We start from the raw sequence: 11,303 nt of genomic DNA, 5'->3' as shown, positions 1-11,303 counted from the left end.
CTCGTATCCGAATCCATATTCAGATCTTCACCAAAATTCAATCGATTAGTCCTTGTCAGACCCCCCAACCTCTCCACCAAGTTTCGTCCAAATCCGTCCACAACCTTTTGAGATATCCTGCTATGTATCGTTTTTGGCCCTATCTCCCAGTGGTGACTAATCACTTTAAAAATTAAATAATTATCGTATCCGAATCCATATTCAGATCTTCACCAAAATTGAACCGATTTGTCCTTGGCAGACCCCCAACCTCTCCACCAAGTTTCGTCCAAATCCGTCCACAACCTTTTGAGATATCCTGTTATGTATCGTTTTTGGCCCCATCTCCCAGTGGTGACGAGTCACTTAAAAAATTAAATAATTCTCGTATCCGAATCCATATTCAGATCTTCACCAAAATTGAATCGATTAGACCTTGTCAGACACCCAACCTCTCCACCAAGTTTCGTCCAAATCCGTCCACAACCTTTTGAGATATCCTGCTATGTATCGTTTTTGGCCCTATCTCCCAGTGGTGACTAATCACTTTAAAAATTAAATAATTATCGTATCCGAATCCATATTCAGATCTTCACCAAAATTTAACCGATTAGTCCTTGGCAGACCCCCAACCTCTCCACCAGGTTTCGTCCAAATCCGTCCACAACCTTTTGAGATATCCTGCTATGTATCGTTTTTGGCCCCATCTCCCAGTGGTGACGAGTCACTTTAAAAATTAAATAATTCTCGTATCCGAATCCATATTCAGATCTTCACCAAAATTGAATCGATTAGTCCTTGTCAGACACCCAACCTCTCCACCAAGTTTCGTCCAAATCCGTCCACAACCTTTTGAGATATCCTGCTATGTATCGTTTTTGGCCCCATCTCCCAATGGTGAAGAATCACTTAAAAAACTAAATAATTCTCGTATCCGAATCCATATTCAGATCTTCACCAAAATTGAATCGATTAGTCCTTGTCAGACCCCCAACCTCTCCACCAAGTTTCGTCCACATACGTCCACAACCTTTTGAGATATCCTGCTATGTATCGTTTTTGGCCCTATCTCCCAGTGGTGACTAATCACTTAAAAAATTAAATAATTATCGTATCCGAATCCATATTCAGATCTTCACCAAAATTTAACCGATTAGTCCTTGGCAGACCCCCAACCTCTCCACCAGGTTTCGTCCAAATCCGTCCACAACCTTTTGAGATATCCTGCTATGTATCGTTTTTGGCCCCATCTCCCAGTGGTGACGAGTCACTTTAAAAATTAAATAATTCTCGTATCCGAATCCATATTCAGATCTTCACCAAAATTGAATCGATTAGTCCTTGTCAGACACCCAACCTCTCCACCAAGTTTCGTCCAAATCCGTCCACAACCTTTTGAGATATCCTGCTATGTATCGTTTTTGGCCCCATCTCCCAATGGTGAAGAATCACTTAAAAAACTAAATAATTCTCGTATCCGAATCCATATTCAGATCTTCACCAAAATTGAATCGATTAGTCTTTGTCAGACCCCCAACCTCTCCACCAAGTTTCGTCCACATACGTCCACAACCTTTTGAGATATCCTGCTATGTATCGTTTTTGGCCCCATCTCCCAGTGGTGACGAGTCACTTTAAAAATTAAATAATTCTCGTGTCCGAATCCATATTCAGATCTTCACCAAAATTGAATCGATTAGTCCTTGTCAGACACCCAACCTCTCCACCAAGTTTCGTCCAAATCCGTCCACAACCTTTTGAGATGTCCTGCTCTGTATCGTTTTTGGCCCTATCTCCCAATGGTGAAGAATCACTTTAAAAATTCTACTAGTCGGATCCGAATCCGGATCTTCACCAAAATCGAATCATTTCGTCCTTGTCACATACGCTACATCTCTGACAAATTTCGTCCGAATCCGTCCACAACTTTTTGAGATATTTTGTTCACAAACAAACAGACGGACAAACGGAAAGACAGGGGTGAAAACATAACCTCCACCCACCTTGGGTGGCGAAGGTAAATATAATTCCCTCCCCCCCCCCCCCTGACTTCAATGCACGTTGTCTAATTTCTCTCCAGCATTGCTATTCCGTCTTGAAACCAACGTCCATCCTGCTCCCTCTCCTCTCCCAAAATAAACTCTCTACAGAAGTAATGACAGCCGCCTCATCAGACTCCAATTTCTTTTCCCTGAGCTCAGATTTCAACTGGGAAAGAGGTCGAAGTCTGAGAGAGCCGGATCAGGTGGATAAGTGTGATGGGGAAGAATTCGGAAGCCACAATCCTTCGCATCATCCACTTGTGCGGAATGTGCAGGTGCATTGTCATAGAGAAGTCAGATGCCTCTTGGGAACTTTCCATGTTTTTTTCTCATCATTTCTTCTCGAAGTTGGTTCAATGCATTTGCATAATGCTGGCAATCAATAATCATGCCTTTCTGCAAATACTCCACTATGTTAATGTCTTGAAAACTGATGTCATAAACCTTGCTGCTCCAGGCAGCTGTCTTAGCCTTCTTGTAGCTGTAAGGGGATTGGTTGGCCGGCTGATGATTGATGATTGGCCAGCTGGTGATTGGCCAGCTGATGATTGACTAGCTGATTGACTAGCTGATGATTGGCCAGCTGATTATTGGCCAGCTGATGAATAGCCAGCTGATGATTGGCCAGCTGATGAATAGCCTGCTGATGATTGGCCAGCTGATTTATTGGCCAGCTGATGATTGGCCAGCGGATTATTGGCCAGCTGATCATTGGCCAGCGGATGATTGGCCAGCTGACTATTGGCCAGCTGATGATTGGCCAGCGGATTATTGGCCAGCTGATTATTGGCCAGCTGATGATTGGCCAGCGGATTATTGGCCAGCTGATCATTGGCCAGCGGATGATTGGCCAGCTGACTATTGGCCAGCTGATGATTGGCCAGCGGATTATTGGCCAGCTGATTATTGGCCAGCGGATGATTGGCCAGCTGACTATTGGCCAGCTGATCATTGGCCAGCGGATGATTGGCCAGCTGACTATTGGCCAGCTGATTTATTGGCCAGCTGATGATTGGCCAGCGGATTATTGGCCAGCTGATCATTGGCCAGCGGATGATTGGCCAGCTGACTATTGGCCAGCTGATGATTGGCCAGCGGATTATTGGCCAGCTGATTATTGGCCAGCGGATGATTGGCCAGCTGACTATTGGCCAGCTGATGATTGGCCAGCTGATGATTTGCCAGCTGATGATGGACAAATTGGGCTTTTTCAATCTTTACTTCGTTTTTTTATGGTACTCCTTACTTCAAAGTGGTGTACCCAAGTTTCATCCTGGATCACAACATGGCCAAGGAGAGCTTGTGGATCGCATTGAAATTCATCGAGTTGATGTGAAATTTGCATCCAGGGCTTATTCTGCTCTGGTGTTAAATTTCCGGTCACCCATTTTACCGAGACATTGTTCATGTTTTGCTTTTCATGCAAAATCGGTTCAATTGACGATAGATTTATGCCACGGAAACAGCCTGATTGCCGAATGGTGGATACGTGTGTCTGCCATTATTGTATCTCTTGTCCCTGGAACCACCTTCTTGAGATTGTTCAATCCCACCTCCGTCTCGGGCAGTGTTTCCCAACTTTTTTTTCGCTATGTGGCCCAACTGCCTTTTGACCTGACATGGCATGGCCCATTGGCCCAGTGGGGATCATAGCAATTTTTTGAAACCAAACAAATGTCAATAAGAACCACAACGTAATTCAATTTAGACTTTTAAAGTATTTAATGGAACAATATTTCTCATTTGAACAATTTCTTTGTGAAATGAATTAATGCGAGTGAAGTAAAACAAATGTATTTGTGACAAAGGGTCTTGCGAGAAATATTAAAAACAAAACATCAAGAAAATCAATTGAAAAGGCAAATGAACACTTCAGACTTCCAGTGCTTTTCCATAAAAAAAACAAATATTTATTTTAAATTAAGAAATGAAACTCTGTTAACGCATTGCAATAATAACCAGGAAAATAAAAAACAATTTGAAAACTTATCTCCAGGGTGCTTTGCTTGTGGGCTGTAACACAAAACATTGCAGTATCTGCCAATTGAAAAAAACTCAAACAAGTTTAACCTAAAGCTCCTTTATTGAGAGATGTTCTCCTGAATTTTCTGCACCAGTTTCCAAATCCTAGGATCTGTTGTAGAAAGCGCACATCTAAGATCTGCCTCACATTCAAGGCGGTTCCGAGCCTTTGTCTTCAGCTGCACCAACGTTGAGAAGCCCGATTCACAAAGATAAGTTGTTGCAAAGGGCAGGAGTTTCCAAAGGCATTCCATTGCAATTTTGGGGTAGCTTCCCATCATTTTTGGCCAAAACTCAGAGAAAGAGGAAGCTTCAAAGACATCTCTGCATCCAGAATCATTTTGAAATTCAATCAGTTCATCTTGCAGGTCATCCTGGACGTCACTGACTTTAACAAGAAAAGGATTCCTCATGAGCGCCAGTCCTTCTCTCCCAATTTCTGGAAAGTAGTGCAGAAATTCTTCTCGGAGACAGCTGAGGTGTGTCACAACATCCTTTGCAACGCCAGGATCCAACGGCTCATTAATAGTGACTTCTGAAAGAGATTCGAACATGGTAAAGTTCCCTTCCTCAGCCTTTCGTTTCCAGTTTTCAAGCTTCTGTATAAATGCACTGAGAGTGTCAATGAACTGAATGATAGTTGTTCCCTTTCCTTGCAGCTTTAGATTCAGTCTGTTCAGTTGATCAAAAATATCCACAAGGTATGCGAGGCGAAAGACCCACAGCATTTCATGGAAGGAAGCTTCAAGTTTGTGCTTTTCTTGCATCTGTAGGAAACTCTGCATCTCTTCTCGGAGTTCAAGCACTCGTGCCACAACATTTCCTTTTGATAGCCAAAGCACCTTGGTGTAGTAAAGCAGGTTCTTATGCTCTGAATCCATTTCTGTGCACAATTGCTTGAACAGTCGGGAATTCAAAGCACTGCTTTTCATGTAGTTCACAATTTTGATGACTTGTTCAAGAACATCCTGGAGATGAGATGTAAGGATTTTTGAAGCAAGAGCTTGCCGATGAATCAGACAATGAACAGAAATGATGCCTGGAGATAGATTTCGAACAAGCGCTTGGAAGCCACTTTTTGCTCCTGGCATAGCTGGGGCGCCATCGGTGCACACTCCACAGAGATTGTGCCAGTTCAGTTCCTCATGGTCAAAGAACTCTGTTACTTTTTCCATCACATCCACAGCTTTGGTATTTTCGAGAGAACGGCAGAATAAGAATTCTTCCTTGATGGAATCACCCTTCATATACCGAACGAAGGCAAGAAGCTGGTTCATAGTAGAGTTTCTGCTCTCACATGCAATGCCAACTGTGGGACCTTATATAGAAAGGTGTGTTTTGTTATAAATCATTTACGAGTACAATCAATTGAATTGGCCACAGGTGGACTCCAATCAAGTTGTAGAGACATCTCAAGGATGATCAAAGGAAATGGGATGCACCTGAGCTCAATTTGTTGTGTCCTAGCAAAGGGGATGAATACTTATTGACTCAAGACATCTAAGCTTTTCATTTTTAATTATTTTGTAAAAAATTCTGGCAAAAAGAATTTCACATTATGGGGTATCTGTGTGTGTCTGTCTTACTGTGTGTCTGTCTGTCTATCTATCTATCAGTGCATGTGTGTCTGTCTATCTATCGATCAATATGTGTCTGTTTACACTACCGGTCAAAAGTTTTAGAACACCACAATTTTTCCAGTTTTTATTGAAATTTACACAGTTTAATGTCCAGTGAATAACCTGAAATGGTACAAAGGTAAGTTCTGCTCGAGGTTTAAAAAAAGTTTAGGTTAGCAAAAACGGGAAATTAATGTAAATTTCACAGTAATATTGTAAAAAAAAAAAAAGGCCTTCTTCAGGGAACAAGTAATGGATTTTTTTTCTTTTTTTTTTCTCTCTGGCTTTCTCTTTTTGACTCTCTCTGACTCTCTCTCTTTTCTTTATCTCTCTGACTCTCTTGAAAATCCTCTCTATCTCTTTGCTGACAACTCTACTCTCTGTCGCTCCATTCCTCATCCCTCAGATCGGCAGTCTGCAGCCTCCTCACTCTCTGCAGGCCTGGACAAAATCACAGACTGGGCAAACAAATGGAACATGTCTTTCAATCCTGACAAATCTCACACTCTTACGATGTCTCTCCGAAAAGACCGACTGGACAATCCTCCCATCCACTTTCTGAATAATCCTCTCCAAGAAGTTCTGTCACTCAATCTTTTGGGTCTCACTATCTGCCATGATCTTTCCTGGGAAAACCACATTTTAAATCTGGCCTCCAAAGCCAGTCGCCGACTGGGCATCCTCCGTCGTGCGAAGTCCTTCCTTGGCACACCTGAGCTCCTCACCACATACAAGGCTTTCATCCACAGCTCTATGGAATACTGCTCTCCCCTCTGGTCTGGTGCTCCTGCCTCACACCTAGCTCGCCTTCACGCTGTTGAAACCAAAGCGTTCAGAATCATTGGAATCTCCCGCGATGAAGCTAACTCCAAGGGCCTTTCACTCACTCACCGCAGGCAGGTTGGTGGTTTTTCCGTCTTCTACCGACTCCTCTCTGGCCTTGCCCCCCAGCTCTCTCTGGGCTCTGTCCCCCAAATATTCCTGCAGGTCGCACAAGATCTGCCTGCAACCCTCTTATGGTTAAACTGCCAAAATCAAGACTTTCTGCTCACCTTCACTCCTTCATTCCTCTTTTCTCCCGCCTCTGGAACAAACTCCCTCACTCTCTTCAATCCCACTCCACCCTCCAGGTCTTTAAAACAACTGTTCACCACCATCTCTTATCCTCCCACATCCAAAACCTTGATCTTTTCTACCCCCGCTAATTTCGGTCCCCTTGTGTTTTATACCGCTACCCCCCCCCCCCCCCTTCCCACGCCTCCTCTCCCCAAGCCTTCTCCCTCCCACACATCTCCCCGCTCTCAAATGTTGTGTTTGTGTGCTTCCCCTTCTCTCCCCATCTTGTCTTCCGCTCCCTCTTTTTATATATTTTGTTTGTCTGGTTGATTTGTTTGTGAAATAAATGTTAGCTCTTTCACGAGCCTCGATTCAGTATACAAAAAAAAAAAAAAAAAAAAACACAGGATGAAACATCTGTGGATTCATCCAACTGAATTGAGAACAATCGAAATGCAGCATCTTTGATTTCAGCAATCACCTGTTCCTTTATGTCGCTAGACAAGTCAGCAATCCTCCTTTGAACCGTATTATTTGACAGAGAAATTTTGTTGAACTTTTTTTCAGCTTCTTCTCCAAGCAGAATCCTAGCCATCTTCAGAGCACATGGCTTGATCAGAGTCTCTCCGACTGTGTGAGGTTTCTTCTGTTGCGCAATGAGGAGGCTGACGGCATAAGAAGCCTCCGTAAGACGCTTGTTTTGCTGAAATAATGTTCCACTTTGATCCAAGCGCTGGCGCTTCACGTTCTCTTCCATTCGCTTGAAAAAGTCCACATCCTTATGTTGATGATGTGGATGAATCTTCTCCAAATGGAGCTTCAACTTCGATGGCCGCAAAGATTGATTTCCGAGAACTTTCTGGCACAGGACGCATTGTCCCTTTATTTCTCCACGATCATGTAAGGATGTGAATCCAAACTTTATGTATTGCTCATCATATCCTCGTTTTGTCATTTCAGGAGGGTTTCTGGAAAAAAAAGGAAAAAAAAAAAAAAAACAAGACTAAAAAAATATGCAGAGAATAGTGGGTGGCTACCACTGGCCACCACCAAAACACACAGAATTGAACTCTTGTTTTAGGCCTTGTGCGTGAAAATATTATATTATTTGGGCAAATATTGGGCAGTCTCTGTGGCCTACCTGGAAAACGTGCTGTGGCCCACCAATGGGCCATGGCCCACTGATTGGGAACCCATGCTCTAGGGCTTCCAGCAGGTGGTGAACCATCATCTCATGTCATGCTCCATCCATACTCATTATATTTTCCACTCCAATAACCCTACCTAACTCAACCCTTTTACTTGCTGGTTACTGTTTCCTTCCCTCTCTTATTTTCCTGTTCGTTCTTTCCGTTGCGAATACGCGACATTCAATTCGAGGTAATCTGCCCCAGATTGCGCATGCGCACAAACCCCATGTAATAAAGTCAGTTTGGGTGGCCTGGATGTATTTCATGCCTTCCAGATAAGGATTGCAGAATGAAGCGACAAAAAAAACCTTTTTAGACTTTAAAAGAAACGGAAAGTACTTGTAAGTGTACCTGTGAGAAAGGGTGTGCCTCGGTACAACGAAACAGTTGGAAAACTTCGTGATCAACTCATCCAAAAGGTTGATACTGTATGTTGCAGTTCGTATTGAAAAATTTCCCGACGATATCGCCCTGTGAAAGGTGGAAGGTTCGTAGATGTACGTGTTCTAACACCAAACCTTTGTGCTTCTTACCGAAGACAAGGTCACATCTGGGGTTTATCGATGCAGAGGGTAAGTTTACAATTATGATATCTACTTAATCATGTTTGGGAGGAGGGGGGCTTGTATTCGCTGTGAGCGCCGTTATATGTATATATATATATACAGACTTGGCATTTAATATAGAATATTTTTTTTGTGGGGGTGAACTTACTTTTCAAGATGACTTAGAACCAAAAGTTCATTGGAATTATGTTGAAATTATTCTAGATTTTGTTAATGTGACCTTTAAAAGAAACAAAAACCACATTTGACATTTCGAAGCAAATAAATTGATCCTTGAAAGTGATGTAAACTGATATCGAACTCAATTCGTGGACAGTACTGTGTTAAACTTCTGTACGTTTTCCAGAAGTATCTCTTTATTTTGCACATTAGCCAAAAAAAAATTCAACAACAACAAAAGCTAAATTATGACTGGGATTACGGACAGTAAAATTACAGTTCAGTACTTCGTGTAACCCCCACGAGCATTCAGGAGAGCACGTACACGTTGAGGCATGCTGTTCACGAGATTTACCAAGGTTTGGACAGGAATCGCTTGCCATGCAGTGACAATAGCCTGCTGCAATTCACGCACAGAGGTAGGCTGCTGGTCCAAGTTGTCGATTTGATGCGTTCATTCTGCCCACAAGTTCTCTATCGGATTCATATCCGGGGACATGGCAGGCCACTCCATATGCTCTACACCACGGTCAGCAAGAAAGTGTTGGGTCATGCGAGCACGATGAGGCCGTGCATTGTCATCTTGGAAGACAAAGTTTCCTCGAAAGGCTGCACGAGCAAATGGAAGCAATGTTTCTTCCAGAATGACCCTGTACTTGAACTGGTTCAGGTTTCCATTCAGAACAACCAGGTCAGTTTTGCCCCCTGCATGAAAAGCAGCCAAAACGGTCACTCCACCACCTCCAGCTTGGACTCTTGGCACTATACAATCTTCTTTCTGGGCTTCATGCACTTGTCTGCGCACTCGGACGCGGCCATCTTGACGATAGACCAGAAATCTAGACTCGTCACTGAAGGTCACGTGATTCCAGTGTCCTGGCTGCCATTGACGGTGCTCTCTGGCCCACTGCAATCGGTGCTGGCTGTGTTGTCTGGTCAGGCGTGGCTTTCTCAGGGGACGCCTGGCACGATAGCCTGCTTGAACCAGTCGTTGGTTGACTAGCCTTCTGGATACAGGCACATTTGCCAGTTGCTGCCACTCAGCCCGAAGCCGATTAGCTGACTTGGTACGGCCATTGCAGACTAACCGGTGCAGCTGGCGGTCATCTCTCCTTGTGGTTCTGCGTGGACGTCCTGGCCTCGGTATTGGAGTAGGGACACCCCTCTGAGCATTTCGTTTCAGGATCTTTGACACCTGACCTTGAGTGATGCCATACTGCTGAGCAATAGCATGCTGTTTCATGCCAGAATTTCGTAAAGCCACCACTCCATGACAAACAGCATTGTCAAGTTGACGGACCATCTCCAGAGGAAGCGGCAATAACTTTTGTCGACGTGCAGCAGTGTTTTCCACTAAAACAGAACGCAACAACCCTTATATACCCGATTGTGAAGCCAATCGTCAAATGTACCTGTCCTTACATTTTGTCACGCCACCTGTGATATAATCCTGTTATTGACTTCTTGCTGCGAAAGACAATCAGTGACATGGTTCTTTCAACAAAGACAACACCGAAGGGTAAAAGAAACTCACCAGATTGATATACTGAGTTCAGAAAGTAAACCCAAGTCAAGAAAAAAAATATATTCCATATTAAATGCCAAGTCTGTATATATATATATTTTTTTTTTTGTAAGGAGGCCACAAGTGGAACTATACTCGATTTTTGCATCTATTGGTGAAGGGAGAAGTGTGTGTGTGTGTATGTGTGTGTGTATGTGTGTGTGTGTGTGTGTGTGTGTCTGTGTGTGTGTGTGTGTGTGTGTGTGTGTGTGTGTGTGTGTGTGTGTGTGTGTGTGTCATTGGTTGTTATATCCAAATGCGAGTTTCAGAAGGTGGACCCCTCCCAGGTCTCGATGTATCCAGCTTCTTGTGCGTGTGTGTGTGTATATATACAGTATGTGTGTATATAGTATACATATATATGACAATGGGTGTGTGCAAGTGTGTGTATGGGTGTGTGTATGCATGTACGTCGTTTTTGCCTGCTATCCCCACCAGTGATTGGGCTTCAGGCAATGGAACGGAGATCTACCGGGTCTCAAAGTATTCACCTCCATAGTATCTGTGTGTGTGTTATAATCATGGCTAGTTGCATTAACAGGAAATGGTACGAACTCGACTCCTATCACCCACAAATATTTCTTGCAATCCTATATTTCCGTGAGTCCGATTTGTTTTCAGGAACAGAACAATTATGGTTAACCCTTTTGAAGTTTTTCACTCTTTCGTCTCAATGCTGAAAATTATGTTTAAAGACTATTTGAATCACATATGTATTGCTGGCAACGGCAGGTTAAAAGTGCCCGGCAGGTTAAAAGTGCCCGGCGAGCAGAGCCGAATCATTGTAAACACACACAACGTGCGTGCATGAAAGGCCTCATTGGCATTCATACGTCATTTCGAAAGTGCCATATTGTGTTCAAATGTTGCCCTGCTGTCCTCCATCACCTCATTCTTCCATGAGCCTCGATCTTGTAAAGAAAAATGGCGAAAGCAACAAAGCCCTCGACAACAGAATCGAGAAATCTTGCTGTGTTTGCTATCAGACCACTCCATGTGTTATAGCTTTGTCTTCTACCGAATTCATACAATTTTATCATGATGACTGATCACAGCACGAGACTCGAAATCTTCTTGAAAAGGTAATATAATCATCATCATCATCA

At 43.3% G+C, this 11,303-nt stretch overlaps 1 protein-coding gene across 1 annotated transcript; it reads right to left on the bottom strand.

The window, feature by feature from the left end:
* Positions 1–4,102: 4,102 nt before the first annotated feature.
* Positions 4,103–7,915, bottom strand: LOC137429340 (zinc finger BED domain-containing protein 5-like). Its single transcript, XM_078781002.1, has 3 exons — positions 7,860–7,915; positions 7,122–7,686; positions 4,103–5,311 (listed from the first exon to the last, which is right to left on the bottom strand). The coding sequence occupies exons 1-3, from the start codon at positions 7,913–7,915 to the stop codon at positions 4,103–4,105; spliced, it is 1,830 nt and encodes a 609-aa protein (XP_078637128.1).
* Between the last annotated feature and the right edge of the window lie 3,388 nt (positions 7,916–11,303).

Source organism: Myxine glutinosa, chromosome 6, assembly GCF_964187855.1.
Source record: "Myxine glutinosa chromosome 6, kmMyxGlut1.1, whole genome shotgun sequence".
Lineage (NCBI taxonomy): Eukaryota > Metazoa > Chordata > Myxini > Myxiniformes > Myxinidae > Myxine > Myxine glutinosa.
Note: the sequence above shows the minus strand (reverse complement) of the source record. Positions and strands in the feature narration are given on the sequence as shown.